General features: G+C 43.4%; 1 protein-coding gene and 1 long non-coding RNA gene across 5 annotated transcripts in view; one reads left to right on the top strand and one right to left on the bottom strand.

The window, feature by feature from the left end:
- Nucleotides 1-10,851, top strand: part of SWAP70 (switching B cell complex subunit SWAP70) — a 42,849-nt gene extending 31,998 nt beyond the window's left edge. Inside the window, exons 8-12 of the mRNA XM_072864026.1 lie at nt 2,965-3,072; nt 5,215-5,381; nt 6,191-6,389; nt 7,941-8,037; nt 8,781-10,851. Coding sequence (XP_072720127.1) covers nt 2,965-3,072; nt 5,215-5,381; nt 6,191-6,389; nt 7,941-8,037; nt 8,781-8,890 — 681 coding nt within the window. The 3' untranslated portion in view covers nt 8,891-10,851. The remainder of the gene's footprint in view (nt 1-2,964; nt 3,073-5,214; nt 5,382-6,190; nt 6,390-7,940; nt 8,038-8,780) is intronic.
- Nucleotides 10,832-16,970, bottom strand: LOC140652800 (uncharacterized). 4 transcript variants are annotated; one of them, XR_012042943.1, is made up of 3 exons: nt 16,747-16,970; nt 12,965-14,892; nt 10,832-12,872 (listed from the first exon to the last, which is right to left on the bottom strand). It is a non-coding gene; the product is annotated as an uncharacterized lncRNA (long non-coding RNA). The 4 variants fall into 4 exon arrangements; XR_012042940.1 differs by having other exon boundaries at nt 10,832-13,070; nt 13,318-14,892; XR_012042941.1 differs by having other exon boundaries at nt 10,832-14,159; nt 14,838-14,892.

The raw sequence follows: 16,970 nt of genomic DNA, 5'->3' as shown, positions 1-16,970 counted from the left end.
GCTTTTGCTATGGCTGCACACTCTATAACAGGAAATTGAACGTGCTGATGGATCTTTGTACTTTGGAACAACTGGTGCCTCTGCAGTAGTTCTCCACAGAGACTTGATTAGTCTCCAGATATACTTTCTATCTTTTCTTTTTAAAGACTTGCAAGAAGAGTCACTATGGCTTTTTTTGCCGTGATACCTTTTAACGCGGAGTGTGCCTTGGAAGTAGCTTGGAATAACGTCAAATGCCTCCCTCCCTACTGCTGCCTAACATTTTGGCTGCTGAGTCCCTGCTGCTAGGGCAGTTCAGATCTTTGCTTTGTGCTTAGTCTGCGGAGTCTCTTGTTCACTACCTTCCCAAATTAATTTGATTTTTTGCATTCCCATTTAGGACAAGTCTGCATCATTGGTTGAGGTTTTTTATAAATGAAAAACACTAACTAATTTTAGCCCTCAGTTAGAAAAAACTTTAATGATCTTTGTGGCAGGGGGAAGCTATAAATATTGTGAGAGCATGTTAAAGGTGCTGAGTCTAGAAAGCAAATAAAAATCATCCAATATGTATCTTTTTAAAAAGTCTTGTCATTAACTCACTATTTGTGGCAAGGAGAAATTTATCTTCTTTTCATTAACCTTGCAGTGACGGTACTGATGTGGGTATTACTTTGTTCGCCTTAAATGGAGTCCGACAATGGAAAACCATTTTTTAATTTAATTCTAGCACCTATATTCTACCAGGTATTTAAGATTCAGAATGCAAAATATGCTTTAAAGGATAGCCTGTGTTACCTGCAAGTTACTAGTAAGTAATATACCTGTTAACAGAAATCATAGGGCTGGATTTCTGTGTTGTTTACTTTATGGAGAAAAAGTGGGGAAGATAACATGAGAGCAACCCCAAAGGAGCAGTAGGATGTTGACAGGCTCCAGGGAGTTTTGTAGAAATAACAATGGGTAAACTAAAGAGAGTTGCGGCAAGAAGCATCTTTTGAAGTGGACTGGATTAAAATGACTTCTCAAGGAAAGTAGTTTAGTCTCTGACATGAACTACTGCACTTTGACTAAGTGGAATTAGTGGGGAGGTACTGTGTTGGAGGAACTTAAAGTGTTTGATTAGTTAGAAAAATGTTCTTGAAGGAAAAAGCTTTGTAAATGGTTCAGGAAACTGAATTGTTCTGGAAAGCTTAAGAGTTAGATTTGCTCCTGATGGCAGTGAGCCACCACTTACGCAGCATCTGCCAAAGTATGCTCTGGTTTGTATTTTGATAGCTCCTGCAGTAGAAAAGTTCAGAAGAATATGAGTCTTTGTCTAAAATAGATCTTTTCATATTTTTAATGGAATTTTGAGATACACACATTGAACAGGCTGAAAGGTAAGTTTTCTTATCAAGAGAGCGTGCACAAGACTTGTGCACCCTTTCTGTTTCAATTTGGGGTCTTGCATGGGATTCAAACTGCATGCTAACTAACCCCTGCTGAAATGGTGTGTTCCTATTGATTCCCCCTCCCTCTGGGACTTTTCCCTAAACTGCATAGTTGTTGCCAGTAACCTTACCTGCCAGGAATTGATGTCCTCTGACATGAACTAAGCAGGAAGTTGCTGATAAAGAGTGGACAAACAATGTATTTTCTTGTTGAGCTCTCTGGCAAAAGCCTAGCACCCACCCTTGCCTGTGACTCTGCACGTTCGCCGTCTCAGCTCAGTATTGGCAATGTTTGTTTAATTTCAAAGCGGGGAAGGAAATAAAAAGAAAATTTCACTTAAATAGGCATCTTGGATTTGACTACAGTTACATGCTTTTAAATGTTCTGGCAGAGGAGGAATACTACTTCTGAAAGACCGGCATAATTTAAGCCTTTCAAAGGAGAGCAATTCTCTGCTATCTTCTACGGCTTAAAAACAGAAACTAGGAGCCTTCTCCTTCCCTTCTTCCTATCTATTTCAGATTAGAGTGATATCACAAGCACTTAAAGGAATGAAAGTTTTAGCTTGGCAGTTTTAATTGTTTAGGCATCTCATTAGTTCATCTAGGTTGTGTGAGGGAAGATGGTTTAAATGTGGTACCTTCCAAAAATACTAAAGAAGATGGGTGTCTCGCTCTTACTGAAGGTCTGTGGAAGCAATTTCACCAGCTTAGCATATTACAAAAGAAAGGGTGATTGCCTTCTGTTTCCTCTGAAGCATCAGATAAGTTTCTTAGGAAAATTCTGTGAAATAATTATTTTGTTTTCAGTATTGGTAAAGTTTTGGCTGGTACATTTCTAACCTTCTGTGCATTCTAAAAAACACTGATGAAAGAAAAAACTGTAACGACTATATTTGTGAAATCAAGATGCAAAAAAAGTTAAATAAGTTGCAAGAAGGCATGAAGGTACCAGCAGCTGTTTCCTAGGCCTTAGCTCTGACCAGGCTGATTTTTCCCCTAATTTCAAGTGATGACTATTGACTCAAATTTTATTTACCTTACATGGAAATTTAGGGGATGTTAAAGGGATGTGATTCACAATAGCACAATCACTTATTATAGTCAAAGTTTGTGGCACTTCTGCTTTCCCATGGCAATTTAGTGCTTCTCACTTTTGTTTCTGTATGAACTCTATGCATGCTGGCATGTGTTCACTGTTAGAAGTCCTGTGCAGTCCTGCCTGGGATGTGGCTTTCCATAATAGTTTTCTATCCCATGTGAGATAGAGAAGGAAATATAGCGATTTCTATCGGTTGTGCAAAGCAGGACTCAAAGGAAACTTGGAGGAAGTCTGATAATTGACTTTTCATTGGTAAATTTAAAATTGTCTTGCAAATAATGAGATTAAAAATTACATTTAGAAATTGAGAAAAGCCTCAGACACTTAAAAAACCAGCTGCTGCCTTAATGCTTTTGAAGGTTTCTTCCGTTTTTGTTAAAAACAAAAATTGTTAAATAAAATTCAATTCCTTCCAAATGTTTTAGTTTTGTTTTTTTCCTTCTCTTCCAGCAACTGGAAGCAGCAGCTGCTCGTGCTGCTGAGGAAGAGAAGAAAAGACTTCAGACTCAAGTCGAATTACAAGATCGCTTCAGTTTGGAGCTGGAGAGAGAAAAAATGGTGAGTAGTGCACGTGGTTTTTTTGCTATGATTACACAGAGTGGGCGATGTGTTCAGCAATGACTTCCCTCACAGGCAGTCACTGAAAGGATTCCACAGATTTTGCAGGAGCCTGGAGAATGCAACCTGCATTCCATTTATTAGAGGTGTAGGAATAAAATATTTTTACTAGTGAATTCAAATACTGGAACAGCTTGCCTACAATTTGTATAGCATTCAAACCTTAAATATTATTGGAAAATTGGGAAAAATTTGACTGTTTGAAGGATAAATGCAGACTGAAGTTATCCTTGCAATTTTCAAAGATGGAGAACCTGAGGCCAGTACATACTATATGAATATGCAAAATGAACACAGGCATAATCAAAATGCATTTTAGGAATTTTCTGACTTGAATATATTCCTAAAACTATTGCTTTCTTATACTGTGTGTTCTTTTACATATATACACAAACATAAAAAAATTAAAGAAATATTGTAGCTTTACAATGCTGTTACTGTAATCCATACTGAGAATTTACAAAAGAACTAATTTTCAATCTTCAAGGGCTTTGTCAGGCATAACAGGCTTTTCTGTTAGCTGGGGAAAAGAAATGGAAATAGTCAGGTCGATGTGATGGAACGTCTCAGGACATAAATGCACACAGTGCTGCTTTATGGGCTGAGTGTGAATTCTTGAATACAATCACTTTCTGGGTCAGTGGGATTTAGGTTAGCTGAGGGAAAGGAGACTGCAGACCAGTGGAGCAGGACATGCCATCCTGTCACACTTGACAGCAAGCCTTTCTTGCTGACTTCAGGAGCTGTGCTTACCTTCTGTGAAGTACATGTTTTGCATTGCTAAATGCTGAGATTTTGGTGCTTTATCCCAACTCAGTTCAAAGCCAGCTGACTGCTGCTGTCCCTAGCACAGTGATGGGCTGAGTGGGAGGATGGCTCTGGTTTCCCGCTCTGGTCAGTGAAAGGCGGGGATGAGGATCAGAGACTGGGTGACTGTGGATATGCAGCATCCCCTCACCTTCCTCTATCCCTTACCTTTGTTTTTGTTATAGTTGCTCTTTTCTTAGTAAAGCCAAGCTCCTTAGCCGATTTCCAACCCTTTATCCATTCTGTGCTGTCACGGTGCCATCTTCCAGATATAGGTGTGTGAAATACACTGCTGACAAGGAAGGACTTGCCTGAGGAAAGGAGTGGAAACAGTGTAATTAAACCAGCCTGACCTTTGTGTCTGGGCCCTCTACAAGCTTTCTCTTCCTTCAATTTAGTGTCTATCTGTAAACTAAGCAACAAGGTCAAACTGATTGAAGTTAGGTTTAAACCCCTGTAAAAATCCTGTGCTGCATGAAGCAGGGCAATGTAAGTAACCTGTATTATTATTTATATTTTTAAATGCTCTTTGTTACACATCTTGTTGTGGTTTAACTCCAGCTGGCAACTGAGCACCACACAGCCACTCGCTCACTCCCCCCTGGTGGGATGGGGGAGAGAATCAGAAGGGTAAAAGTGAGAAAACTCGTAGGTTGAGATAAAGACAGTTTAATAGGGAAAGCAAAAGCCACGCACGCAAGCAAAGCAAAACAAGGAATTCATTCACTCCTTCCCATGGGCAGGCAGGTGTTCAGCCATCTCCAGGAAAGCAGGGCTCCATCACGCCTAACGGTGACTTGGGAAGACAAACGCCATCACTCTGAATGTCCCCCCCTTCCTTCTTCCCCAGCTTTATATGCTGAGCATGACGTCATATGGTATAGAATATCCCTTTAGTCAGTTGGGGTCAGCTGTCCCAGCTGTGTCCCCTCCCAACTTCTTGTGCACCTGGCAGAGCATGGGAAGCAGAAAAGGCCTTGACTCTGTGTAAGCCCTGCTCAGCAATAATGAAAACATCCCTGTATCGTCAATGCTGTTTCCAGCACAAATCCAAAACATAGCCCCATACTAGCTACTATGAAGAAAATTAACTTTATTCCATCAGAACCAACACACATCTACAAATATAGACTCAAGTTTATCAGTCTTGCTCTGCAGGCAGCAGGAAAAGGTTGTCTCTGAAAACATTATCTGAGGGAAACCTGGGAATTCCTTTAAAAATTGTAAACCTGAGTTGAATAGTAGCTCATATGTGTCCTCAATTTATGCTGCTAGGTAAGACAAAAAATGGAAGAGCAGGTTGCTCAGAAGTCATCTGAACTGGAACAGTATTTACAGAGAGTACGTGAACTGGAAGAAATGTATAAACAGCTACAGGAAGCTTTGGAGGATGAGAAACAAGCACGGCAAGATGAAGAGACTGTAAGGAAACTTCAAGCCAGGTATGGCTTTGACCTAGTAGAAATTTGTTTCAGTTCCTCACTCCCCTCCGCAATAATAAGTAACTGTGCCATACTATTAAAGATTGCTTGCATCTTGGACATGCTGCTGGAAAGGGGGACTAGCTTGAAGTCCAAACATGGGATAGATTTATCTTGTTTTTTTCCTTAAGCTATGAAGGCTAAAGCTGGTATTTATGATTTTTTAATATGTCTGATTAGCCCTTTGCAGTGGGAGTGCTCAGCAATTTCAGAAAAGCAGGCGCAGTTATTTTTCCATCAGGTGTTGTCGAGCGTGTCAACACTTGAAAAACTGAGATCACTCTGTACAGACTTTTCAATTGTGTATTTTATAAAGCAGTAACTGTAAATATGACTTTCTGCTGTATTTTATCACAGGTTTAAATTGTAATTGATAAAGGGTTAAAAGTCTACTCTTACTTGTATGGGCTTTCTTGAGTGTGGTTTGCTTCTTCATATATTCAGTCCTCCTAAGACAATTAAGATAACTTATGCATGCTTGTTTCTTCTGTGGTTTTCAGTGTTGTGTATTTGCATTATTGACTAAATTTTCTGAATAGCCCTTTGTAGCAGTCAGACTGCTTGCACTGCTGGCATCATTTTCAGCTTTACACTGAAGACAAGAGAACAAGCAGTAACTTTCCCTGCTTCCCAAGCTTTTTTGGGGGGGGGGGGGGGGAAGGAAAAAAAAAAAAAAAAAGAAAATAATTAGCTTGGCTTCCCTACATGTATACTACATAATAGATAGAGGTTACTTTAAAGTGCAGTTAACATCGCAATCCCCATTGCAGATTACTGGAAGAGGAGTCAGCAAAGAGAGCTGAACTGGAAAAATGGCACTTGCAGCAGCAACAGACCATTCAGATGACAGAAGCAGAGAAGCAAGAGCTAGAAAACCAGAGAATGATAAAGGAACGGGCCCTTCAAGTTGCTATGCAGCAACTGGAACAACTTGAACTGGAAAGGAAGGAGGCCCTTGAGCAATACGAGGTGAGCTGTTCTGTTCATTAACCTCTCATACTTAGCCAGGTATTCAGTAGTTTAACTGAATTTGAAGTTCATCAATATCATGCTTCTTTAAGGATTAGTATGCACAAAAATTATAATAACAGGTAGGATAGTTATGTGTTGGATTTTTTTTGGCCTAGACCAGTAGATATATTTGAAGAAGAGGACGTGTTTCAGACGCACCACCTCCTTTATTCTTTTGTCCCAATTCGCATGCAAGCCAGCTCAGTCATGTCCTGAAATACTCTGTATATGTTTGTCTTCTACTGTAGACTAACTTCTTATGCAGTCCCATTGCTGTCATAACTAAATGCCTTATGCTTTTGAATTAGTTATTCTTGCAATGTTTTGGTGATGTCATGGGGCAATATTGTCTTCTACAGATGAAAAATCAATGCGCTACTGTAGGCCCTTGCTACTCAACAAGGGATTTAAGCACTGAACTGATGTCAAGGATAGCTAGGAACTAGCTCAGATTCTCAGTGTGTAGCAGTGCCCTCACATCCCAAATGCCAGGCCTGTTCTCTGCTCCGCTGAGTGTTTTTGGTGAAGGCCAGTAGCTGTATTTGTGGAAGAAGTAAGAGTCAGAATCCAGTGAGTACAGAGTCTGAAGTGCTGCATACTTTCTAGGGCTAGGGAGGTGTTGATCCTGCGTGCATTTAGGTCAGGAAACAAAACATGACTAGATTTCTGTTTAACTAGGGAGTGTGTTTGTGCTGTTGAGGTTAGCTCTGTGAAGGACAAGTAAGTGAGCTGTCTCAACTGGCACAGAATACAAATGCTGCAGTGACTGCAAGCCAGGGCCCAGGTGGGCTAGGTCTGGCCACTTTACAACTTACCATGTTGGTGTTAAATCTAACACCATCATTAGATTGCATTTGGCTAATATTTGACTGTGTTTTAGATGACATCTCGGGCTTTTTGTATATGAAACATCATTTACTACTCCAAAGGAACTGCTGAATACAACAGATGTAAAAAACCCCAAACAAACAAACAAAATCCATAAAACAAATGACGGAGTAGGTCACTGCAATAGCTGACTTATTATTTTAGAAATAATTAAACACTCTGGCTGTCCATTTGGAATTGACCAAAAGACCAGTTTAGACTGAAGAATACTTTTTTCTTGCTTGGGTGTAACAGCAGTGGTCCTTTTCCTAGCTTACATTTTATGATTTCTGATAGTGAGAAATACCCACTAGTTGTTCTCAGTTTGGAACAGGAAATGCATCTTTCTCTTTTGAAACTGCAGTTTATGCTTTCAATCTTCATGAAGACTAGCCCTACTTACACAGCTACAGAATCTTGTAAAACCTAGTTATTTTTGGATTCTGGTTTGACAACTTACTTTTATACAGCTAGCGATGACGAAATTACTTAGGATGGTTAGAAATTAAGTTCTGTCTACACTAAATGGAGTGCTGGCTGAATTAGCATGGTTCTGTCTTTAGATGTAAAAGGATGTTTTTTATTTTTATGTAAACAGAGTAAAGTTGTTCTTGTTTTCAAGTGGGCTGTATCTTATTTCAGGAGGTTAAGAAGAAGTTGGAAACGGCAGCTAATAACACCAAGAGTTGGAAAGATAAAGTAGCTCATCATGAGGGATTAATTCGACTAATAGAGCCAGGTAAGTTATCAACAGAAAAGTTACAAAAAATATGTATTCATTCTGTCTCATATACTTAGATCACCTAGCGATTTACTGAAATCTGCCTTTTCCTGTAGCTTATTGGTTTCATAGCAGCCTATAAATATCACATTTGTGAGAACTGCTGATGGTAACTTTCAAGTCTTTACCTCTACTGGCCCTACTATAACAATTATTTTTTTTATTATTATCGTTTGTTTATTTAAAACGAAGCAAGGATCAACCTGAATATTGCGTGGTTTGGGTGTTTAATGCAGTTAGCATAAATGCTAATTGCCAAAAACATGAAGTAAAGATAGCTAAAATATCTGATTTTTGGGAAAAGTTTAATTTCTTAGCTTAATTAATAGTGTGCCAGCCTAGAGGAAAGTGGCTTTGTAATGCAGTGCTGGAGAGATCGTTTTCCTTCAGAGACATCTCTAAAGGCAAGAACTAGAGGGGTTTACTAAGATACAACTGGGCAGGGGGAGTTGGGAGATAAGGATGCAAAAGATTGCAGCAGTTGACAACTCACGCTAAGCACCTTCACTGACGGTGTCCCAGGCATTCCTCCCTCCTTGGTTGGGCAGGTCCTCAGGTCACCTTTGAGTGGGTTTCCAGTCTTAGAAGAGACAGCACTTACGAAATCATCCTGTGGTGACACTCGGCCTGTCCCACCAACAGTGGGTGAGCAATGTCCCTGTCAGAAACACCTGTTTCAAGTATTGCACTCTGTCTTCCAGGCTCCAAGAATCCTCACTTAATCACAAACTGGGGCCCGGCTGCCTTCACTGAAGCTGAACTTGAGCAAAGACAAAAGAGCTGGAAAGGGAAAAAAGCCACTTCTGAGTAACGACGGTAGCTGACATATCGTTCGTGAATAGAAGCCCACCTTCATTTGTTCTGCTTTGCACAGAGCAGCTTCTTGCTTATAAAGATCTTAGTTGTTGGGCCTTTCTGCAAAGAAAATACTGTTTACCACATCGGAGCGTCTACTCAGAGCTCAGTAATTACAGTATGTGGTGTCTGACAGTACTTGCTGTTTTCCCTGATGTTTCCAGAAATTCTGTTCTTTTATACAAAACTTTTCAAATGAAGATTTTTATTTAAATGTAGCTTGTGACAGAGTTGTTTCTATACTAGCTTGTAACAATCTGACAGCATCTAACCCATCAAGCAGCATCACTTTCATTCCAAAATGTGAGGGAAACAATTGTTTCATTGGTTCAGTTAGTATAATTTAAACCCAGGATAAATCGGTCCTGGAGGTCTGTCCAACTCTGAGATAGAGCATGACCTTTCCTTCCATTGAGACTCCTTTTATTTTTGCTCTGCCCGTCTGTTGCTCTTCGCATGGGGCTTAGTGCTCAGATACATTCTTCCTTAGCGAGGGTAGACTGGCATCACTGGGTACCTGCTGGCTGGTTGGATTTTGTGCCCTGTTCTCCTCTGTTTGCAGGAATCCAAACAAAAGAACTGGAAATAGGCATGTACAAAATGCTGCCATAAAACATTTGGAAAAAGTAGTCATGCAAGATTGTTCTTGTACTGTCTCATACTTGAGTAGTGCTAAAAAAACCCCTTGAGAGTTCTCTTCATAGTTTAAAAGATGCAGCGTTTTGACTTACAGATTTCTGGAGCAGATGAATGGAAGATGATGGCATATACAGGCTAAGTATCATCTGCATCAAGGCTATGTTTGTGCAAGAAATCTGGTTATAACATACCACTGTTTTAGATGCAGCACTTTTATCTTATTCTTAAGTGGAGGCCAGATTAATAAAAAGGCAAGAGGAAAACTAAATTTGACATTTTTATTTTAGATAAAAATGATAAATGTGTAGCAATACTGCTTTAGAAAAAAATAATTCCTGTCAGTAAAATAATTTCAGCATTTCTAGTAACAAGGCTTCCCAAAAAGCCTACCGCTCTGCCTGAAAATTCTCTCCAGGGACAAAGACAGCTATTTCTGTTTCCGTAGGGAAAAGGAACAAGTCTGTGATTTTGCTGTGTAGATCTCTCACACCAGACAAGAAGTCCATGTATTGCTAAGTAAAATAGTATTCTCGCTGAATTGTACAGATATTTTGAGAACTAAGTCCCTGCTCCGGAAGAGCAGGTGCCCATTGGTGCGGCTTGTTAGTCAGCTTTGACCTTTGTATGTACACCAAACATGGACATCCATCTCTTAGCATCTGCTTTTTAGTTCAGCCAAATGTTAAATTATTTTTAGTAAATAAGAAGTGAATGTTTCAGATGGATAACCAGTGCATTTATGTACAGTGTTGTGATACTTGGATCTCAGAAGCATCTTCAGATTTGGAAGTCGTGTTTTATTTGCCTATTAACTAAGACTCACTCAAATACTGAATCTTCTCAGACATTCATTCTCTGATTATATTTTTATACTAATTGAAATCTGTAATGTTTCAGGAAATGGAGTGCTGATTAGAATGGCAGGAAAATCCAGGATCTTCCTATTTGTATTTACTGTACAGGAAAGCAGTAGTTCCTTAAGCTTGCTAATGAGGCATTTTTAAAATTGATTATGTTTACAGAAGAAATGTGAAAAAAAGTGTAATAGAAATACTAATGCAGACATTGCTAAACTTCGCTAAAGGAGATAGAACAGTATTTATAACTACCCAACATTGTTTATGCGGCGAGCAGAAAGTGTATTGGGGCTAAACTTGTTTAATTTTTCTAACAGTCTTTATTTTGGACAAATGTTTTTTAAGAACACCAAATGATGCATGTTTTCATATTTTTTACTGTTCTTTAGAACTGGCTATTTAATAAAGTAATACAAAGTCATTTACATTTCTGAATTAATTGATGACTTTTTGCATGGGTTTCTTTTGGCTTGCCGGAGTTCCAAATCCAGTAACTGTTGTGTGAAAGTATTACTTTGATGGAAGAAATATACTCTTAATGGTCTGATCCAATGGGATTTGGATTAAAGCCATAATAAAGGCAGTGATCACACAGATAATGCAATATAATTTGTCTTAACAGCACTACTTCTCTTAAATGTTCATACTCAGTCCACCTTGAGACAGTATAATGATGCTCAGCTATTACAGACAGCATTGCTTGGGTAACAGTATGTTGAGGGTGCAGTTTAGCTGCTTTCTGAAACACAAAGCATGCCAGGTGGGAAAGGAATTGATACAACAGGTGCATCTACAGCACCACATGAATGCTTAGAGTGCTAGCCTGGGACAAGGGCAGACCTGCTCTCATCAGCGAGCTAATGGGGGAACATGGCTGCAGAGGGAGGGTACCTTGGCACATACAGGCCTCTGCAGGCAAAACAGCCCTTCATTAAAACGTCATCCGTGTACGTCTGTCGAGTTATTTCTTAGTCACTATTAGAAGAGGAAATGAGACAAGGCTCCTTTTAGCTTTGTTCTCTGCTTGCTCTGACAAATTAAGAAAGCTTTGTATGAAGTATTGCACAGTAAGAGTGAGGGGAGAGGGTGGTTTAAAAATCAAACAACGGCATTTTGAGCAAAAATACCACTTTAGAATAAGTCCATTAAAGCTACACTAAACACAGCATTCAAACAGAGAGTAGAGCTGTGAGTCAGTCACCGCATCTCATGAAACAGTGCAGCATGGAAAACTGCAGCCCCCGGTGTGGTAATCATTTCCGGTGAGCCCAAGGATTACAGCAGTCTTATTCCAAGAAACCAATGAGACTGCTAATGGTGAGGATATCCTCAATGAAATGTCATGCTATGGACATCGTAGTGCCTTACATACATGCCAGGCTCACCTACGCAGAGGCCAGGGGGAAGTTGTGTCTGCTGTTCTTGAACCCTCATGAAATGCGCTGGAGGGCTTAGACCACTCATTTTGTCAGCCAGATTCAGGTTTACCTGCTGATGGTGGAACAGTCCTGCAAATGAATAGCACAGTACCATGCTTTTTTTCCCCTAAGACAGACAGGATTTTTTTTGCCCTGTGACCATTTTATGGAGCCAATTTATGAGACTGTTGCATCCTTACTCACGCATTCCCAAACTGTCACAGGCAGGTTTCCAGCAACTCATATTAATTCTATTTAACCATCCTGCATGAACAGCCACAAAACCAAAGCCTATCTGGGAAAGCAACAGCATGTTAGGACAATATCTGTATCCTGAGGCAGGGACACACACCCAACCCCAAAAGAATCAACTGTTCAGTCACACAGGCCTTCTGGAACAGTAGCCGCACCATCCATTTCAGTAAAAGTGAACTGAAAATAACTGCTCTGATTTTTATAATCTTGAATATCTGAAGCAGTTAGGTAAACAATTTTTGAGCAAACCGGTGCATGGCCAGGAAGGGGGATATCCATAAGGTCTTTTAGCTGCTTCAGGGGGAGAGGTAATCACGTGTTCGTAAAGGAAAGGGCACAAAAGAGAGGAAGGATAATGTGCCATGAAGTTGTCGTCTCAAATAGGACGAAAATCTCCCGCAACACTAGCAAGATTTTAGTTCTCCCACTCTGAGATCAGTTAGGGACTTTCCAGCTCTGCCTGCGCTAAGCTGGGTATTTGATAATTGCGGCGCGCTCGGGTTTTTTCTCTCTTTCCGCGCCGCGGTGGGAGCCCCGCCGCCTCCCCGCCTCCCCGCCGGGACCCTGGACGGGCGGCGGCGGCGGCGCCAGCGGCAGGAACTGAAGCCGGGGGCCCTGGGCCTGTCTCATACTTGGACTCCAGCTGCCATCTGGTGGTGGCTCAGCCCTTAAGCGCCCCGGCTTGCATCAGGAACAGGGGCTTCACGCACGCTGTGAACGCGTCCCGAGAAGATGAAATCCACCCTTCAGCTTCACTCCCCTTCAACAGCTACAGCAGCCGTTCACAAGAAAGAAGTACAGTTACGTACAAAGGCTGGAAAAATGTTAAGTGAACCAGGTGTCCTGCTGTATTACAATTACCTCACTGCCATCATTGTAGCACGTTGCTGTCGCTGAGTTCGTGAGCCAATTTGGTTCTTCTGTTATCCCAGCTCAGTACATCTGATCCCCGAGACGTCCCGTGAGCCTAGGAAAAAGGATTTTACAATACGACTGTTAGCACTGGCCTAGGATAAATTTATGCTCAGAGCCTTGAAGCTAATTCAGGCATATTTTCAAAAAAAAACCACACCGCACCATGGAAGGACAATGTGTACAGTAGGATACGTCATCCAGCAAGCTCTCAGCTGCAGCGCAAAGCTTGGGCTGCCATACAGCTCTCCTACTGGGAGTAAAGCAGGGCAAGGAAAAAATGCGTAAGGAAGGTTACTTACCTGCAAATTGTGTTTTCCCAGATGCCTCGTGTACATGCCTCGTTTATCCTTCACCTCCATCCTGTTGTCCCTCGTCCTACTGAACGGTGATCATTGACTTGCAGGATAGAAAGCCCCGAGGCTGCAAGAGCGGGGCTGAGAGAAGGATGTGCAATGATGTGCCAGCTCACACATACTCCCCTTTTGGGAGCAGGACCCAGACTCATCCCTTCAAGTTGCAAATGGGGGAAGCACGGGGGAGAGGAGACCAGCCTGTGGTCTGAAACACTTTGGGGCTCCCCGCCTAGCAGGGTGAGCAGCCATACAAACATCATGTCTTGAGGGCTCCTGTTACTGCTAATGTGGCTGAGAGTTCCAAAATAAAAGGCAAACAGAAAGTTTGTGACGCTACATGAATTTAGAGACTATCGTAACTTTCATACGTTGAGTCTCACTGTGAACATCAACTACTTGGAGATGCCAGGGAAGTGAAAGTGCAGAAAACCACCGTTTAATGAACTGGCTTTCTCAGTACGTCAAAAGCAGACATCCTTCAAAAACCAGAAAGGCCAGTGGTTGTTTTAACACTTAAGATTAAAAAAGATTTGGAAAAAGGTAGCTGCTTCTCACCTCCAGAATAAATTAAAATTGGAACAGTATGATGCAAAGCAAAAGATAAAAACATCCTGAAAAGCCTTGAGAGGGAGATTTAATGAGGCAGTTTTTAACACCTACAAGCACAATCCCAGAAAGACAAGAGCCCCTCTCCCCTCTTCTTTCTGATATTTTAGCCTAATTGACACAGGTGATGTAAATGGATGTGAGCAGCTGGTCAGAGGAAAGCCCATGACAGACTGGGCAGACTGTTGATAAAAAGAGGAAAAAGAAAAAAATAATCACAAACTCCAGAACAATTGCACTCACTTTTCCCCATCAGCCATTATTTTAAATTCTTTAATAAATAAAACAAGCACAAAAAACCCCACCCTTTCTACCTTAGTCACGGTGCTCATTGCTTACATCGCTCTTCTGCCTATCAAAGAAGCTGGCTCTAGCACCAGCTTTATATACTGTTATTAATATCATTGCTTATTAATAGAGCTACTTGCCATGGCTACAGCACACAAACAGCTTTTACAGGATCTAGGCCTAATAATGTCTTCATGCAAACGCTCACCTGCTGTTATTCCTGTGGTTGCCTGTTTGCTGAGCACACGACAGCAATTTGCTCAGGCAATGCAGATTTCACCATGGGGAACCTACCAGGGTGTTTGTGAGGACGTTCGAGCACGATTTCACGCAGGTGAAATGGAGGGTTGCACAAGGCACCCGCGTCCTTTCACCTAACTTGGTCAACAAGTCTAATTTGAACGTGTTAGTATCATGATGGGATTAAGAACTTAAGCATTGACACGAGACAGCTTCAAAAGCAGCCTGGGCTTCCTCGGTGTTGACATTTATTAGCTGTTTCAATGCCTACCAGAGCATGGTGATTTCTCTTTCCACTCCGGAGAGGCTTGTGCAGCTCAGCCCTGACTCACCGTGCAAGTGCTGTGGAAGTCCAGGTCCTCTGGGGCGCCGGTTCCTCAGTCCTGACTAAAAAAGGAAAACACTTAAAAACCTATTTAAGGTCAGATTCTGCTTAGACACCCTTAGAAAGTCCCTCTCATGGCATAGCTGGGACTGAAATTTTGCATTTGGAGCACCCCGAGGCTGTGTTTTCCCAACCATTTCCTTTGCAAGCGATGCACTGGGCCATTTTGCTCTTTCCAAGCCATGAAGTCAGCTACCATGTCTGCCGGCAAGGGAGGAGCATGCCCATTTTGCAGCCGCACTTTTCCCCCTGCCAGAAAGATTGTGCTGGCCCTGGGCTGCTTTTTCCCAGACAGAAGGTGGGAAATGATGCGGGGAGGTGCAGCCTGCTCACACACAGCTCCCCCCCAAAAAGCTGAGTGGTGTGTCGCTGCTCCCCGTGGGGATGGAGGTGGCATCTTCTGCGTTTGCTGTTTGGCTTTAGCGTGGCCATTGCCTGCCTGTGAGGGCTGCACGATGCCCAAGGGGGTCACTGCTGGCCCATGGAGCATCGTGGGGAGATAGCTGGCCAGAAACAACCACCACCCCAAGCCTGGTCTCACAGCATAGCCATACGTGGCCCCACTTGCAAAAGAAACGTGCCTGCCCATGCTCCCACACGGTCCCTTCACTGTCACCATTACAAATGGCAAGAGCCAAACCCACAACTGCTCTCAGGCCACCTCTGTCCAGCAAATCCTCCCCACCGGCAGGAGGAAATCCAGAGCATACATTCCTCGAAATGATATTTCTAAGGGATGGGCAGCCAAGGGCTGGGTGCAGGCATGGGGCGCGGCATGAGAACCAGCTTGGCAGAACAGCTCACCAAAGGAAAAGGGAAAAAGAAAACCACACTGGGTGCCGAACGCCCTCGCCAGGCCGGGCCGCTCCCCGGCATTTCTGCTGTCTCTGCAGAGCGAGGACCAGCCCTGCACAGCTTCGAAGACAGCTCTGCCTCTGCTTCCCCTCCTCACCCTACTCCGACCAGTCACTCCTACTGGTGTCCCTGCGACCTGCGGACGGCATACCATAGCAGGCCTTTACCACCCGGCAAATCCGACGTGCTCTGTTGCTGCAGGCTGGCGCGGCTATTTCAGCAGAAAGCCCCTGGGCGAGCGCTGGGCCCAGGGCAGCGCGCACCGAGCCTGCTGCGCCTCCAGGCGAGCGGTGCTGCGCGACCGCTCGCTGCTCTGCCAGTTTTCCGTTCTTCTCTCATTTTTATCTCGCCCCTCCTGACCAGCCCCGACTCCCTACGTGCCGAAGCAGGGCGAGAAGGCTGACACGGTTTTTCCAAAGCCCCCGGCTAGTTCTGGGACCCGCAGCACAGGACTGCGCCAGCTCCTGCCCCGGCAGGCCGGCCAGGCAGCTGCAGCTGCTCCCCCAGAGACGGGGAGAACAATAAGAAATACCAGCTCTGCCGCAGGAATGCGGGAGATACCGCGGCGGGGGGCCCTGGTGAGTCTGGGCAGGATTTGCTCCCGGCTTGGACGCAGACCAGAGGTTGCCACTCGAAGAGCCCTGTCGTCGGGCCGGGGTGACGCGGGGGATGCGTCGCGGGGCCCCCGCCGGGCGCCGGACGCCAGATGGCAGCCGGACACCGCCGCCGCCCGCCCGGCGGAACGCTCGCGGGAGCGGAGCGTCTCCTCGGCAGGCTGGTAATTAATGGCATCTGCGGATCCTGTTTTGAAAGGCAGCTTCACACAGATGCGGTACCACACGGGTTTTTTACAGCTGAGCTGGTAGCATGCTTGGAGCTGCGTCACTTGCGTACGTGCAGCAACGCACTGCTACTGCAGGAGGAAAAACCCACTCCTCCTTTGCAAGGAAAGCACGCGTAACACCAACCCAAAAGCTTTTCTGAGGGTTTGGATGACTTACCTCACCAAAGAAAAGTAAAAAGAGCGAGGACCAGGCAGATTACGAACGACAAGGCTCTCAGCATACCCACTCACCGCGGCTTGGTGGGCTTCCACCTCACGGCAAAGGCTGAGCCGCAGCGATGCGTCTCACCCCCTCCGGTGCTCTGGGCGCATTGGTTACCCCGATTTATTCAGGTGACTGAAACCAGGGGCTGCACCACAGCTGCGAAGGCCTGACGCTAA

The sequence above is a fragment of the Ciconia boyciana genome, chromosome 6 (genome assembly GCF_034638445.1).
Source record: "Ciconia boyciana chromosome 6, ASM3463844v1, whole genome shotgun sequence".
Lineage (NCBI taxonomy): Eukaryota > Metazoa > Chordata > Aves > Ciconiiformes > Ciconiidae > Ciconia > Ciconia boyciana.
This window is presented reverse-complemented; position numbering and strand designations above follow the sequence as displayed.